Below are 16,976 nucleotides of genomic sequence, written 5' to 3'. Positions count from 1 at the left end.
TCACAGCAAGTTCTGTCAGACCAGGTTTAGACCTTAGTATCTGAAACACAGTCATGATGCCAACTCGCAGAAATGAGGATGCGGGGAATCTGGGGCTTACTTTGTGGAGGATTGAAATTTCATGTTAGACTTGATGACTTCTAACTGAAGATGTCCAGAGACAGCAGAAAAAGCCCACCTACAGTCAGGAGTAGACTGGACAACGGGAAATTTGGAAGTCCTGGTAGGAATCTTAAGTCATAGGGTCTTTCCATAGCAGGTCAGAGGCATCCATAAAGACCTTAACAAGGCAAGTAATAGGAACCACAGAAGGGACAGAAAGGATAACCGGGAGACCTTTTTACTTAAGAGGGATGTGCAAGGGGAGCTGGAGGCATAGCTCAAGCCATAGAGTATATGCCTAACAAGTATAAATCCTGAGTTCAAATCCCAGTACCAGAATGAGGAATGGGGCACAGGTGCAGGGCTGGGAATGTGGCTCAATGGTAGAATGCTTGTCTAGCATTCATGAGGCCTGGACTCAGTACTCATCCCTGGGAGGGCAAAGAAGGAGGGGCACATTTGCCCTGTTGGAACACAAAGTAGAAGGATCTTTGTTATGAGAAAAGACCACTTGTCTTAGCTAAGAGGAAGTCTTTGCTGGCCAAATAGCTATTTCACTAGAGTATGAGGAAATGGAATTTGATTGCAAGAGACTACAGGAGTGAGTTGGGAAAGGAATTAAGGCAACATGTGCAGCATGAAAGAAAGTGAGTGGAAAGCAAGCAACCTGTGTGAGCAGCGGCTGAGTTCAGTGAGAGGACTTGGTGCACAACAGAAGAGAGACCCAGCCTCATGGAGGTTGTCGTTCTGATCTCGGGGAAGAAGAGCTGAGATGCCACGCGGCAGCATAGGGAGGTTGTATTGCAGAGCTGGCGAGGAGCTGGGGTCCAGTGTTCCCTGGATTCTCTACGATGGAGGTGCTTTGTGAAGCCCCCAGGACAAGACTTTCAATTTGCCAAGAGCCTTGAAGAACTGTTTGGACTATTGACTTGAAATAACAAAGTATAAATTGGATATACCTAATTTTTGATAAACCTATTGTTATAATGAATTTCTGAGTTGGAAGAATATTGTAGCTTGAGCAGTGAACTTCATTTCACACAGGCACTCTTGTGGCTGTTTTTCCTTGTTGAAGGCACCACCCACACCCACTGTGTGAAGTCTCTAAAGAAAGTTCCTTTGAGCCCAGACTGTACTCAGAGAAACAACTTTTGTAACCTTACATTGTGTGGTCACTTGGTTTAGGCACATCTGAAACTCCTGTGGAAAAAGTTTGAAACATTCACCTGTAGAGTTTCTGAGAGAGCAATCATGTTTGGCATTTTTGTTTTTGTTTTGTTTTTACAGGTATGAGTCTCCAGAAATAGCTCTAAATTGTGGAATAATGTTAAGAGAATGCATCAGACATGAACCACTTGCGAAAATCATTTTGTGGTCGGAACAGTTTTATGATTTCTTCAGATATGTGGAAATGTCGACATTTGACATAGCTTCAGATGCATTTGCTACATTCAAGGTAACATAGAGACTAGAATTATAAATGTATTGCAAGTAAGAGCAACCAGTGTGAGGTTTCCTAATCTCCTACGTCTTCCTAGACACAACTGCCCTCTAGTGGGAAGAAAGAAGCTGTATTTCATATGTGTTGGTATGTTAGGTATTTTTAGTGACACTACAGCTTTAAAAATATGGAAAAATTAGATTTTAAAGTCTGTCCAAAAAAGAGAAAGAGTCCTGAAAGGGTAAAGTTAGAGTTTTCTGTTAAACTACCTGCTAAGTACTGTGTACAGGTACACAGTCACCCAAAACCAGATTTTTTTTTCATGTCCGGATTGGGTAGCAGATTTCTTTTGTTTAGGAGCCATGTTAATCTGGAATATACATGTCATTAAATACCAGAAGCATATTTATGTCAGAGATAGCCACAGTGTTGACAGGCCGGGGGAGCCCACATCCCGCCCTGCCTGAACGAGTGCCCCACCCCCCCACCCCCCTTATATGCAACCTGAAATGGCCACTCTTCTTGCAAGAGTTCATTGTTATGGTTATACAGAGCCCATAAAATAATAATAAGTTTGGGCTCTGGTAAAAAATATACATATATATATGTGTGTGTGTGTGTGTGTGTGTGTGTATATATATATATATGTGATATATATATGTGTGTGTGTGTGTGTGTGTATACACACACACACACATATACACACCGTAGTGACTGAACACTGAGATTAAGATGAAGGAGTAGAGACTGCTCATCAGGGTTTCATCTTGAATGAGAATAAGGTCATAATGTAAGGGCTGCCAGGGATATGTTCTCCAAAACCATTAAAAGATGTCAGAAGCCTTAGGTAAGACCTCAGACACTTACTTATAGATGTCAATGTGCAAAGCAAAGTGAAATGAATTTGAGATTATAACCTAGAGTGCTCACTGTGATGTCTTAGACCCCTGCAGTGTTGGGCTAGGACTGATGATTAGAATGCATTGGTGGAAGGGAGTGCCCCATTCGGAGCAGCAGCCCAGCATGAGGGAGGTGTAGTGTGGTGCCTTGTGTCAAGGAGAAAGTGCCCTGTGTGGAAGGACAGCCAGGATCCCGAGAGTGGCAGCACTCTGGATGATGAGGGTGAGGGAAGAGGATTGAGGAGCAGCAGTGGTGTGGGAGCATGCAGCCAGACCCCTGGCCCTGTGGAGGACATGGATGGCCTGCTCTTGGCACAGATGCTCTCATTGGCTCCAAGGTGAGAGAAATGTGCTGGCTACATGCCGGAAATGTGATATCTGACAGTCTTGACAGGTTTTGCTGATCTTTTCTTCTCAAGTGGGATTACTTCTTTCAGTTCTTTCTCACCAAGGAGAACATGATGAATTCACTGTGGGTTACACAATCCTGGCAAATCTTTGTGGCCAGAGAGTAAAGGACTGAGTAGAGCCAGGCAGATGGTCCAAGGAAGCTCTGGAAGAGAGCTGGGGAGGCTGACCTGTATCTCAGGTGCTTCTCTGATCCTGAAGACGGCAAGAGCTCGTGAGAGGCCCTTGATCAGAGACCTCCCCAAGAAACAGAATGCAAGACAGTGTGTAAGAGGAGGCACAGGCCTACCACCTAATCTCAGGTGCCTAAATACCAGACAGAGCTCCCTCCCCACCAATCAGCTAATTGCAGGGAGAATTCTCAGCAGGCTCAGCACTGCCACACAGCAAAGACATAGTGAAGAGGGAATGGAGAGCCAGTCCTCCTGCCTGCTGGTGCTTTTCTAATGAAACAGGAGAACAAATCTGTCCCATATTCTCCTCTGAGAATGGGCAAGAAGTGCCCGGCCCCCCGACTCCCCGACTTGAATGGGTGATACTGGAGTAGTAAACCAGACCGTCAAAAACTTGCTAATGAATCCTGGTTTTCTTTTGAAGAATTAGAAAGTGGAGAAGTTTTCCAAAATAAAGGATGCTAGATTTCCCCAGAAAGGCTGGTCGAATTTGGAGCGTGATGTTATACCCATGTGAAAGTCTAGAAAGCATCTCTACAGAGATGACTTGTGAGCATTTTGGAAAGGAGCCCATGTGCCCACAGACACATGAATTCATTGAGAGTGAGTTCAGTCATCCTCATCTCATACAAGCTCCACTATGGATTTAACTTGCGTCTCCATCTGTTAAAATGTAGGTAGATATATAAGTATGTGAAGGGTTTTATACATTTCACAGTCTCATGCAGTAAACAAGTTGCTGTTGATGATTCCTTCATGACAGTTGAGGACCCCAGGCCGTGAATAGTTAATTCTCCACAAGTCTGTTCTCTTAGAAAGAGTAAATGATAAACTAGATGAAGTTTCAGCAGAGTGATTCACAACTAGTTGAATTAACCCACGCATTGTTGGCACATGGATTTCCATTGCCCTGGAGAGAATTTTCTAGCAATCTCCACAGGGTTCACCTAGTCCAGCTGAATATTTTAATTAATGAGTAGAGAGTGACAAGGCATACTTAACAAGATAAGATATAGGCCCTAATATGAAGGGAAAGATGGGTGTTAACAGTGGGCCCTAAAGTTAAGATGGCCCAGAGAATGTCTAGAGGATAAGCATAAATGCAGAAGCCTGAGGTCTTCCCACCTGAGGAATCACCTGTCTAAATACATGGCTGGGAAATGAGGCATACTAACAAGAAACACTAAATGAGTAACTGTTCAATGTAATCATTATTAGAATACATTGTAGTAATATGTCAGGCACTGAGTAGTGAAGTTTAACAGTCTTTTTATCAGGTCACAGGGCATGGGATGGTTTAGGATTCTATTTTCTAAATATTGATAAACAAGTATAAAAATAAATTATTTTTTTTCTAGGATTTACTTACAAGACATAAATTGCTCAGTGCAGAATTTTTGGAACAGCATTATGATAGAGTAAGTATATGAAACAATACTTTTAAATAACAGATTGTAACTATTCACACCAGAAATGAAAGTTGTAACATAGATTTTGTACAGAATATTGATCCTGACTGAAAGTTTGTAGTTGGTACTGTAACCACTTGCCTACAGAAACTCTGTAGTGTGACTTGGTCAGAAGCAGAATTTGATCTTTTTGATTGACACTGTCCTTTGCCTCTTGTCTTACTTTAGAAGAGGAAAGTGGGCATTTTGCTGCTGAATGATAATACAGTTAAGATAAAATAACTATTATCTAACTTTTTAACTTTTCCTTCCTTTTCCATCAGTTGCTGCATTCAAATAGAGAGAAAGGGAAGCAGCAACAGATAGGATGCAAGCGCAGGCCTGGGGGGAGGACCCGGCCCTGCTCCTGATAGAATGTGAGCGCTGGCCTGGGGGGCAGGACCCGCCCCAGCTCTGCTCCTGCGGCACTGCTAGCTCCTTTGTGGCCACTACTGGGGACTTAGAAGTCCTCCCCTATTTGTAAAATGAGGACATTGGACTAGCCCATCGGTAAGGTCCCTTTGAGCTCTGAGTCAATGTCAGATGTAATGGTGACCCTTAGAGACCCCAGAGAATGACTCTGAGTGCTCTGATGCCTTGGTGCCTGGTGAGCCACACACCTGGGCTGCAGTGTCTCGGCTGGGTTCTCTTTCCACACTCCCACTCTGCTTTCCTCCCTCCCGAGGCTTCCTTCAGTACCCACAGCACTCACAGTACTTTTTCATCTGAGTCTAGGATCCAGTAGCTGCTCTTAGAGACATGAGAACAGTAACACTCTGCTCAAATTCCTAAATATCCCACCAGATAGGGCTTAAGCTTTACTCTTCCACTCACCTACTACTACCAGTAGTTTGAAATCTTAAGTGCTGTTAATATTTCATTGTTTGCTTTCCTATTCAACTAAATTGTAAGATTCTTGGAGGCACACATCTCTGCTTCTTCGTTCTTGTGTGTTCTTCCTCCTGGTCTGTTCTGGATTCTGCTCCCAGCAGCATCGTAACACATTGCTGAGTACATACACACTGGATCCTCATGGTCAGTGCTGAGTGCACACTACATCCTCAGACGGTCAGTACTGAGTGCACACTACATCCTCATAGACAGAGATGAATGCACACCGCATCCTCAGTCAGGGATGAGTGTACACTGCATTGTCAGACAGGGCTGAGTGCACACTACATCCTCAGACTGTCAGTGCTGAGTGCACACTACATCCTCATAGACAGGACTGAGTGCACACTACATCCTCAGTGCTGAGTGAACACTATGTCCTCATAGACTGTCAGTGCTGAGTGCACACTACATCCTCAGTGCTGAGTGAACACTATGTCCTCATAGACTGTCAGTGCTGAGTGTGCACTATGTCCGCATGGACCGTCATTGCTGAGTGCATACTACATCCTCATAAATAGTGCTGAGTGTGCACTAGGTCCTCAAAGATAGTGCTGAGTTAACAGCTGCCTTCTTCACTTCAAAGAAGCCATTAGATAACAGAGGGGAGGGCTGGGGTGGGGGTGAGTGGTAAAGCCTGAGATGGAACTGAATGTAGCGAGGCTTAGTTATTGCCATGTGGTCTCAAAACATTTTTTAACACACCGGTATGTCTTCATTTATCACCTACCAAATATATAGGCTAGCTAGCTCTTTTCTAAGTTTACTATAGGCAGTGAAATCAGTTGAATGTTGCAGTAAAAATAGTTTCCTACATATTAGGATGAAATGAGTTCTTTAGAAAAATACATATAATGCACTCAGAGCTGAGGGAAAAGGAAAGGGGGAATGTGTAAAAACAAAGACCAAGCCGGGCGCTGGTGGCTCACGCCTGTAATCCTAGCTACTCAGGAGGCTGAGATCTGAGGATCGAGGTTCAAAGCCAGCCCGGGCAGGAAAGACTGTGAGACTCCTATCTCCAATAAACTACCAGAAAACCGGAAGTGGCGCTGTAGCTCAAGTGGTAGAGCGTTTGCCTTGAACTGAAGAGCTGAGGGACAGCGCCCAGGCCCAGAGTTCAAGCCCCACGACCGACAAAAAAAAAAACAACAAAGACCAAAAGTGCTTGCTCTAGCATCCTGAGTTTTCCAATCAAATACAAAGGGAAAGCCAGATGCCAATGGCTCACGCCTGTAATCCTAACTACTTAAGAGGCTGAGATTGAGATCTGCAGATACTGGATTGAAGCCAGCTTAAGCATGAAAGTCCTTAAGAGTTTATCTCCAGCTAACCACCAAAAAGCCAGAACATGGAGCTCAAGTGGTGGAGAGTACTTGCTTCAAGTAAAAAGTGCAAGGCCCTGAGTTCAAGCTCTAGTACCAGCACACTGGATGGATGGATGGATGGATGGATGGATGGATGGATGGATGGATGGATGGATGGATGGATGGATGGATGGATATAATTAAAAGATGAAAAGATTTGTAAATTAAAATATATACTGTTGCTCAGAAGTAGCGTAGCATTTTTAGCACAGGGACCTGAACCATGCTTCTCCTGTTGACACTTTAGGAGGAGTCAGACTACAACCATCTTGAGGGTGGCTGAGAAAGGCCCCGATTGCAGAGAGGATGCCCTGCTCTGTTACCTGCCCTCTGTCCTTGTACAGAGCACGCCTGGCCTAACTGGGGCAAAACATGACCAAACACATTCTCTTAAGCAGTTCCTTGTGAAAATCATTTCTTGGAGCAAGTTTATCCTAAAAAATTACAAAAAACCCAAGTTTCTGTTGAGAATTTTAAGTACATGTTGTATGTTACTGATTAAAGGCAGGTCCAGCCACTTTGATGATCAGCTTGATGATTACTTAAAGAGAAAGGAGGGTCAATAGCCCTTTCTGAAAAAAGCAGTTCTAACTTGTTAGATGGCCAGCCCCGGCTCTGCCTTTAAAGGAAGTAAAAGAAGTAGGCAGACAGTAAAATTCTTTTTTTTTTTTTTTGGGGGGGGGGTCCTGTCATGGGTCCTGAACTCTGGACCTGGGCGCTGTCCCTCAGCTCTTCAGCTCAAGGCTAGCGCTCTACCACTTGAGCCACAGCGCCACTTCCGGCTTTTTTCTTTTTGCCTATGTGGTGCTGAGGAATCGAACTCAGGGCCTCATGCATGTAAGGCAAAGCGCTCTACCACTGAGCCACCTTCCCAGCCCCCAGACAGTAAAATTCTATCTGAAATGTCTATTAGAAAGCAAGGCAGATAGAGATAGTCAACATCTGAGGCTTTTCGGGCTTATGCAGACTCCTGCATCATACTGTGAAAGTCCCCGTAAACACTACATAAGGGCATATAGATGAATATTTGTGGACATGCAGGTGCAAAACACTACATAAACAGCACATAGATGAACGTTTACAATAAACATGACAATGGCAGTTTCCAGTATGACTGTTTATAAAAAACAGCAGGCTGGGACTGGGAATGTGGCTTAGTGGTAGAGTGCTTGCATGGCATGCATGAAGTCCTGGGTTTGATTCCTCAGTACCACATAAACAGAAAAAGCCGAAAGTAGTGCTGTGGTAGAGCACTAGCCTTGAGCAGAGAGGCTCAGAGACAGTGCCCAAGCCCTGAGTTCAAGCCCCAGGACTGGCAAAAAAAAAAAAAAAAAAAAAAAAAAAAAAACAGGCTGGATGGATTTAGCCCAACCCCTGCTCTAACCTAGTGAGTGGCTAGTGGGGACTCGTCCTAAAGCATAGCACAGATGGCTTTCCCAGGGGCAGAGGGCATCACAGCCAGTGCAGTCTCCATGAGCGCCAGAATCCAATAGCCACCTGAGTTCTGTGAGCTATTCAGCATTAAACAAGGACAAGAGAAAAATAACACACACCAAACCTTAAAGCCCACTAACCTTCTCTAAGAGCTAGGACAGCTGCGGCCCCTATGGGACCACCATTTCCATCCCTACTTCCCTGATTCATGCCTGCACCCACTCAGCATCAGCATTCCAACAGATTCTTGTCGGTGCTGCTATTTCAAAGACCTTGGTGGGTGCTGCTCAGATCTCAGCACTACGTCTCCTCTCAGCCTGTGCCTGCCGTTTCTCTCCCTGTCCTGAAGGGACCACTTCTCCAAGTCTCACCTTCTCTAGGACCTCTGCCTGCTAGCTCATCGCTGGATTGCATCGCTGATTATATTCTTTCCCTGCTAGATACTTTGAAAAAAAACAGGCTAACCTTTGTCTTTGTAGTTATGCTTTGAACAGATCAATTCTTTGGCCATTCAAAAAAAAGAGGAAGAATTTTGTAATCTTAACACCAAGAAATGAGCTGTGCCCTGACTGTGGAGAAACATTGTGGAAAGGGAATTGTGTTTTACGTGCATGGAGTTGGGGTGACAGAAAAGGTGATCGCAGCCGTCTCTGGGCGTGGCGGGGTTCAGTCCCGGAAGGCCTCTGGATAGAGGCGATCGGCACCCTCCCTCCCCCCCGGCCCTCTCAGGGCACTAGAGGAAGGTGTGGAGCCTAGCGGCAGGAGAGCTTGAGCAGCTGCCGGAGTGCTTGGAGCCATCCGCCAGTGTCTTAAGTGTTACAAGCACATCTTTCTTTGTAGGTAACCCTGACATATGTTTTCTTGTCTCTTAGTTTTTCAGTGAATATGAGAAGCTACTTCATTCAGAAAATTATGTGACAAAGAGACAGTCACTGAAGGTATGACAGGTTATTTCCTTCCTTCATCTATTTCTCTTCATTGGGCTTGGGGAAAGGAAGGTGTGCTGGTGTGGATTTAGACTTTTGGGGGGAAATACATTTTGTCCATGGTCAGTACTCTTGCAGAAAAGAACAGGCTTTGACGTGGTCTATTGCGGGGTGGGGGGGGGAGGGTAACCTGTTCCCAAAGGAGCAAACACACAGAAGCTGGAAAAGGACTTCATCTCCAGCAATACAGTGGTGTGGGTTTTGAGGTATACTTTAAAAACTAGAATCATGCCAACTACATGAATGCATCCAGATGTGTGCCTCTGTGTATCAGCTCATGCTGTGCATAGTTCCCACTGAAGCTTCCAAATGTTAAATGTACGATTGAAGCTACTCTAGAGCAGAAGTTGACAAACTTCTTGGGTCAAATTCAGCCAACTGCCCATTTTTTGGAAATAAAATTTCATAGAACACAGACGTGTTTGTTCATTTACATATCATCTTGGCTGTTTCAGGCTACAGGAGCATATTGGAATGGTTCTGCTAAAAACCACATGGCCTGCAAAGTCTAAAATATTTCCTGTTGCCCTTTGCAGAAAAGGTTTGCTGACCTCTGATCAGAAAACTCGTGTGGTGGTTTTTAAATCCATAACTACCACCATCACCCTATTCTCCCAGGCTGTCCTGAGAGGAACCATAGATGGATGACAGGGATTTAGGAGAAATATTATAACTCCATTTAAGTGCTTTGACAGATCCACTTTAGATACTGCTCTGCCCAGAGTTCTGCCCTCAGAAATGCCTGAACTCATACTGGTCAAGACTCCCTCCCTTTTTTCCTCCCAACCACAGGGGAAATCTCCCTTGAAGACATCTCTTTCTGTAGAAAGACACTAAAGACCCTAGGAGCCTAGGTAATGTGTTAGTAAGAATGCTGCGACATGCAAGTTTCCAGCCCTTCCCATCTGTCCAGCTCCTCCTTTTCCCTTAGGGTTCAGTAGGCAGGAATCAACACCAGTTATGGGTCACTATACTGACAACCGTGGCTTCTCCAGTTCTTTAATTCAAGCTGACACTAGTGGACAGAAATTACTAGTAACTTTTCTTTTGTTTTCTTAGTTTCTTTTTTTGTTGTTTTGAGACAGGATTTAAGTTGCCTCAGCTGCACTGAACACATGGATGGGCATTTAAAGAGGCGGCTCTGCCCACCTCCATCCTGGCCAGGGGTGGCTTGGGTGCTTGGAGAACAGCATCTCCTTGCCACTGGCATTGTGTGGCGTGCACGCATGGTCATTGGGGGAGGTGGCACCCCACTGCCTGTACGTCACCCCTTAGTCGGCTCATCTGTTTACAGTGCCCACGGATAGTTTGAAAATTTCAGATCTGCTTCACATTTTAATAGTAATGTAATTGTAACCATTGAAATGTTTTCTCAGCTTCTTGGTGAACTACTGTTAGATAGACATAACTTCACAATTATGACAAAGTACATCAGTAAACCTGAGAACCTCAAATTAATGATGAACCTCCTCCGAGACAAAAGTCGTAACATCCAATTTGAGGCCTTTCACGTTTTCAAGGTAGAGTATGCACACTGTGAATGATGTTTTTCTCCAGAACTGTTCTCATCTCTTCTCAACTACAAATTATTGAACACTTGTCAGCCTTATTTTGAAATCTCGACGATATAATTCAGTTTCTTTGTGTGGAACATTCCAGACAGGCCTAGAAATGAAGCATGCTATTTGGAAATAAGAATGTGCAGGCAGAGTAGATGTTATCTGTCTGTAGCATAAATGGTTACTCATCACAGCAAAAACTTTTTTTTTTAGGTCTGGTTTTTCATGACAGGGTTTCACTATGTAGCTCAGACTAGCCTTCAATGTGTAATCCTCCTGCCGTGAGCCTCCTGAGGGCTAGATTATAGATGTGTGCGGCCATTCCTGGCTAAGAGACATGTGTTATTGCTTCCCGTGGAAGCTTTTATTCTTTTGTTGTTGGTGTCCTCGGTGTTGTTTTGGCCCTGGGGCTTGAACTCAGGGCCTGGGAGCTTTTTGGCTGGAGGCAGACACTCTTATTACTTGAGCCACAGCTCCCTTTTCAGCTGCATGGTAGTTAATTAGACATGGGAGTCTCATGAACTTTCCTGCCTTGGCTGACTTCAAACCACAATCCTCAGATCTCAGCTTCCTGAGTATCTAGAATTACATGTGTAAGCCACCAGTACCTGCATGGAAGTTTTTCTATTTTTTTCAGTAAATATTTTATTTTTTAATTATTTTATTTTATTATTATTATTTTTTTGTCCGTTGTGGGGCTTGAACTCTGGGCCTGGGCGTTGTCCCTCAGCTCGTCAGCTCAAGGCTAGCGCCCTACTACTTGAGCCACAGCACCACTTCCGGCTTTTTTCTGCTTATGTGGTGCTGAGGAATCGAACCCAGGGCCTCATGCATGCAAGGCAAGCACTCTCCCACTGAGCCACCTTCCCAGCCCCTAAATATTTTATTTTAAATTTTTAAAAATTGTTCTTATAAAGGTGATATACAGAGGGGTTGTAGTTATATAAGTTAGGTGAAGAGTACAATGCTTTTTGGACAGTGTCACCCCTTCTTTTGCTCTCTCCCAGGAAGTTTTTATTCTTCAAAAACAAACTACCTCCTAAGTCTAGAGAAAAATTCTGCTTATTTTATTCTGACATCCAACTCTGTGTATCAGGGCTGACAGAATGTATTTGGCAATTTTCTTCATATTACAACATCAAATTGTTAATTCTTTTCCCTCCATTTTGTATAAATAAGGACTTCTAAAGCAAAACCCGCTTACCTGCCTTCCCCACCTGCCCCGCAGTGCTGGACGGGCGTCTGCCCTTCCTCTGTCTGATGCGGGTTCCTCTCGCACAGGTGTTTGTGGCCAATCCCAACAAGACACAGCCCATCCTGGACATCCTGCTCAAGAACCAGACCAAGCTCATCGAGTTCCTCAGCAAGTTCCAGAACGACCGGACCGAGGATGAGCAGTTCAACGATGAGAAGACCTATTTAGTTAAACAGATCAGGGATTTGAAGAGACCAGCACAGCAAGAAGCCTAATTTCCAATAAACACCTACAATATTAAACCCAGATTCAGCATTTGCTGTTAGCTATTCAGCATCAGGCACTCTTATCGATTCATGAGGAACATTACTGCTAATCTGCTGTTAAGTGAACGGTTTTCATTTTACCTTTTTGTTTTTCAGTCCAGGTTGGAGAACGTAGCTGCTGCTGCCTGCACGCTAACGCACACGTGGGCTTTTTCCCTTGATCTTTGTGTCATGCAGAATTCAAAGACTCTGTTTGCTACAGGAGTTGTGAACATGGCTGTGTTCATGAGGGCAGATGTATGGATGAGAATGGCGTAGGGAAGAGGGCATCGCTATTACCAGCCAACCCCGTGTGTTTGCATTGCTCCTCGGTGAAGATGGGCGCGTGGGGTGGCGTTCGCCTGGCACCCTTGCCACCCACCATCCGCCTTCGCTAAGGGAGCTGGCACGTGCAGAGCGTTTTGGAGATCAGAGGGATCTGTGTCCACGATGTGAGCTTGGGGGAGGATAAAGTTGACGTGCAAATAAATTGATACTGAAACAGCAACTTCTCCAGAGTGTGAAGCTTCATAAGGTCATAAGGAAAAAAAATGTATATATGCTTTTCACAGCTTTCTAGAACTTTCTGACATTTGATTTTCTTGAGACTTGTAAACCTGGATATGTTGAAGGGTATTTGTTCATTTTACTTTTTTGAAGGTATTTTAAAACAGTAGAACTAGCAACGACACCCTGCATTTCATTTCAACACTGCTTACAGGTTTCTTTTGTATATAATTCCTAGAGTGCTCATTTCTTCTTTTAAAATGGTTTAATTTGTACAGCAGAGGAATGTTATTGTAGCAGTATGTAACTATACCTAATACTGGGGTTTTGCAAAAAAAAAAATGAATGCTCATATGTAATTGAAATACTTCAGATCACATGAAAATGCTGATTTAACATTTAAGGATCAACCGCATTAAAAGAAAAAAGTAAATCAATCGTTTGTATTCAGTTACCAATGGGGTTCCATCGGCAGGCTGGAATGACAGACCAGAAACTCAGTTTGCTCCACTTTCCTGCCTAATACTGGCCTTATTTGTTTAAAATGAGTCATAAGTTTGCCAGATCTATGAATGATACCAATTATGCTAAATTAATGCTGATTATTTGTGTGGGGCTGGGGCGGGGGGGCGGGATCTCTACAGAGCACCCTTTCTTTCTTAGAGTAAGTAATCCAGTACAATAGTTGTGAAACTGAATCATTAAACCTTTGGCTTCTCTTAGGAAAAGAAGAGTTCCTTGTCATAGGTGTCCTATGGGGAAATTTATTTTTTTTAATGTCCTATTCCTTAATGCTGCAAATTATCAGTATTTATAAAGTAACTGATTTTGCACCACATTTTTGTGACTGTAACCACAGCAGAACAATGTTCCCTAGACACTATCATTCTGTCTCTTAGAATGGTACCTATTCATCTCAGTGACAAGCTGGTCACAATTAACAACTTAACAATCAGAGTTTGCCAGGTCCAATTCAGCATGGCTATAGCTGGGTGAAAAATTTCTGTAATCACTCTTTGCTAGTCTCTCTTACTAATTGCATTATTTATCGGCCAGTAAAATGAGCCTCCCAGTTGTTTTAAAGCAGGTTTTAAAGGTCTCCTTCGAGGAACACAAGTTAGAAAAACCACCCCAGAAAATACACATATATCTGATTCTATTAAACTTAAATGGCAGTCTATAGTCATAGGCTTTCTCAAGACTGTCTGTATAAGAAATGATGTGAAATAACTCACATTCTCTACTGGTCTCCCAGAAAGAGAATCTCTGAGCTGCATCGGAAGGCAGACTCGGCCGTGATGAGAGTTCCAGTTCTGGGCAAGGGCCCTGTGATTCAGGAGTTCCCCAGCAGATCACAAGGAGGAAGTGCGCCCAAACCTGCTTCCACTTGAGCACCTCTGGGCTCTTTCTGGGAGATAGTGGGGTGCAGGGAGCCCAAGAAAACATCCTTGTGTTTCTAACATGTCAGAAGCTGACCACACTTAGGACTTTTGTGCTTTTTGTTCTTAAAACGTTGAAAAGTTGCATTTGAAGTTAGGATCATTTAATATATTCATATTACCAAAAAGTATAATTATACTGGGAGTGGTTTCTTTTTGTGTTATAAAGGTTTAATTTTACTTACGTCAGTTACTTAATGTGATTTTTTTAACCCTTCCTTGAAAAACAAAAAGTGGAGATGTATACAGTTGTTAACTATGCCATGGAAGCATTTCCCTTCTCCTGAGGAAAAGTGACTTTCTTATCAGAATATCTGGCTGGCCCTGTAATTTAAATTAAAATAAAATTTTGGAGAAACAGCCTTGTCCATTTTTCTGATGTCACGTAGACAGCTGCATTTCTGCCATCGTGAAGGGCCTGGGCAGGTGACGCGGGCATACGTTGTGCTGTAAAACAAACACCTGCCATCATCTCCCCTGGTCAAAATGACCTGCACTGCTAGGTTACTTGTTCTCCCCTGCTCCGTGGCCTGTGTGGTTTCGTGTCTCATATTCCGCAGACCCAGGGCTTTAGGGAGTAGGCCCTCTCTTTGGCTCCTTGGTCCTTTACAATTAACACAGGAAGATGATGAGCGGCTGCAATGCAAAGACCATGCAGAAGAGGCGCGGGTGTGGACACCAGGCAGTAGGCGGCACCTGAGAAGCTGAGCTGGTCTCGGGATTCGGCAAGACAGCTCACCTGAGCACAGCCCTCCTCAGCCCTCACCTGCGCAGCACAGGCAGGGAGGGCAGGCTCTGCCCAGAGACTGCGTCTGAGTAACTGCCCCCTGTGGCTTTCATGCCTCCGTGGTTCCGGCCACTGCGGTGGGACTTCCGCCTGGGCTGATTCTAAGGGTGGCCATGCCCACAGGAATTCGGGCAAGGTTCACATCCGCTTGATGTGCCCTCTTGCTACAAAGTCGCGCACCTTGAACCTCAGGCTGCACAGGGATTGTGTGATTCGTTCCCAGCACACGGGCTGCGCCGTGTGCTGTGTTCAGGGCATGGGAAATCTCACAAGTGCCAGCGAGGTGCCTTAGAAGAAGAGGCCAGCCTGGACGCGGCCCTGGGTTCTTGCACTGAAGATGTGTTTTGCTGTTTCTGTGTCTGCCTATAGCATCTTTCTGAGCCTCATGCCGTCTCTAACCACCTAGTGTCCCAGAAGGTCAGAAGGCAGCAAGAAGATTCTCCCCACAGGACATGAGAAGCCTGCCAGCCCCCAGAATCAACCTTACGGAAAGAACTCAAAAGCCAGCAGGGTCAGTCCCACTTTTCACCTTTCCTTGTTTCCTCCTGCTAAGCCAGCCTGCTTACCCAAGCACCTGGGGCCCAAAAATGCCCTAAGCACCCAAGTATGGGTCCTCCAGGGAGCTGGCCTCCCAGCATGCACGCTGCCCAATGCTTGCACAAGACCGTGCCATTCTGCAATTGTGAATGATGTTAAGTGTGTGAGCCTACAGTGAGCTGTGTGGCCTGTGGCTGCCCCGCCCCCAGGCCTGGAGACCCAATCCCTGGGGAAGTAAATCTCCAAAGACAATGACCAGCAGGGTTCTATGCAAGAAATTTCATCCTCTGCAATTTATTCGGTTTTGTGGGAGTTTTTTTCCCCCGTTGTATTGGAGATTGGGCTCAGGGATGCAAAGCCTACGTCTGTGGTAAATGCTTTTTCCTGCAGTCTGCCGAAGAGCAATCTAGGGAAGCTGTGCATGTTTTTTCCTGGGTTTTACACAAGGTTCACCGGAGGTTTTACAGAATCTATGATCCTAAGTAATGTTTCTCATGCAGATCTCAATGTTCCAAGGAAATAACTCAGGCTGGCTCTAGAATGCAGCAGCTCGGGCCCCCCCTTGGCTGGAATGCACAGGGGGACAGGAGTCGGCCAGCTGGGGAGGCTTCATGCAGAGAGGGCTCTAGGAGTTGCCCTGCCGGGCCTGAACCACCCCCGAGCAGCAGGGCGGCCTCCATCCCCGCACGGAGATCCAGCACCCGTCTTATAAAGTCCTCAGTCACGTGGAGAAAGCGTGCTGAGGGTCAAGCAGTCCACAGCCACCTGACGCCGCCTGCTCAGGCAAGTCCACGCCACCCAGGGAGGTGGGCCCAGGAGTGGGATTGATGCCAGCCTCCGCCACCCAGGCACACAGGACACCACCTGTCACCTACTTGTGCCTGTCCTGAGTGTCTGCTACTGCCTTGATGCCCTTCCCTGGACCCCGCAGTGCTCCAGGGCTGAGCTCTGGCGAGCACTGATGCATTTGCACCAGCGCATCCTGGATCAAGGACCAAACCATGCTTCGCCTGGAGCGCCTGGCCGTTCCCAAGGCCGAGTCGCAGCTGAGACCCGCGCAGGGCCCAGGCAAAACAAACTCCCGATCCTCCCACTGCCCCCTCGCAAAAATGGGGCCTTTTTAAAAGAACAGGCTGAGCCCCACGAATCCACCACGACAGGTTGAAGCCCACGTGATTAAGGTCCAAGTAGAGAGGTGAGAGGCCCAGTCCATCCACCAACCTCCCTGCACCTCCCCTGCTTCTCCACGAGGGGGCAGTGCGGCGCCCCAGTTAGGACCTGTGAGGCTCCAGCACTCTGGGGCATCAGGCAGGAGAAACAGGAAAGGGGCCCCAGGGCCTGAGTGGTGTCTTGTCCTGTGCTGTCACCCAGCTTTGAGAGACGGTTTGCAGCCAAGAGGAGGGAGTGGGATAGCAAGGTTATAAAACGAGGCCGAGACAGAAGACAGAATGTGAAGAGAATTGTGGTGGGGCGTGTGACTGGCTTGTGAATAAACTTGGGA

The 16,976-nt window shown here is 45.5% G+C and overlaps 1 protein-coding gene across 2 annotated transcripts in view; it reads left to right on the top strand.

Annotated features, from left to right (window-relative positions):
• The window catches only part of Cab39 (calcium binding protein 39), a 105,818-nt gene extending 91,307 nt beyond the window's left edge, over positions 1–14,511 (top strand). For both annotated transcript variants that reach the window (XM_070015110.1, XM_070015118.1), the window contains exons 5-9: positions 1,390–1,558; positions 4,382–4,441; positions 9,033–9,098; positions 10,523–10,666; positions 11,987–14,511. In XM_070015110.1, the coding sequence (XP_069871211.1) occupies positions 1,390–1,558; positions 4,382–4,441; positions 9,033–9,098; positions 10,523–10,666; positions 11,987–12,175 (628 nt within the window). In that variant the 3' untranslated portion in view covers positions 12,176–14,511. The remainder of the gene's footprint in view (positions 1–1,389; positions 1,559–4,381; positions 4,442–9,032; positions 9,099–10,522; positions 10,667–11,986) is intronic.
• The last annotated feature ends 2,465 nt before the right edge of the window (positions 14,512–16,976 follow it).

The sequence above is a fragment of the Dipodomys merriami genome, unplaced genomic scaffold (assembly GCF_024711535.1).
Source record: "Dipodomys merriami isolate MVZ:Mamm:240054 unplaced genomic scaffold, mDipMer1.0.p SCAF_1, whole genome shotgun sequence".
Classification (NCBI taxonomy): Eukaryota; Metazoa; Chordata; class Mammalia; order Rodentia; family Heteromyidae; genus Dipodomys; species Dipodomys merriami.
The sequence above is the reverse complement of the archived record's forward strand: the minus strand, read 5'-3'. Positions and strand labels throughout refer to the sequence as shown.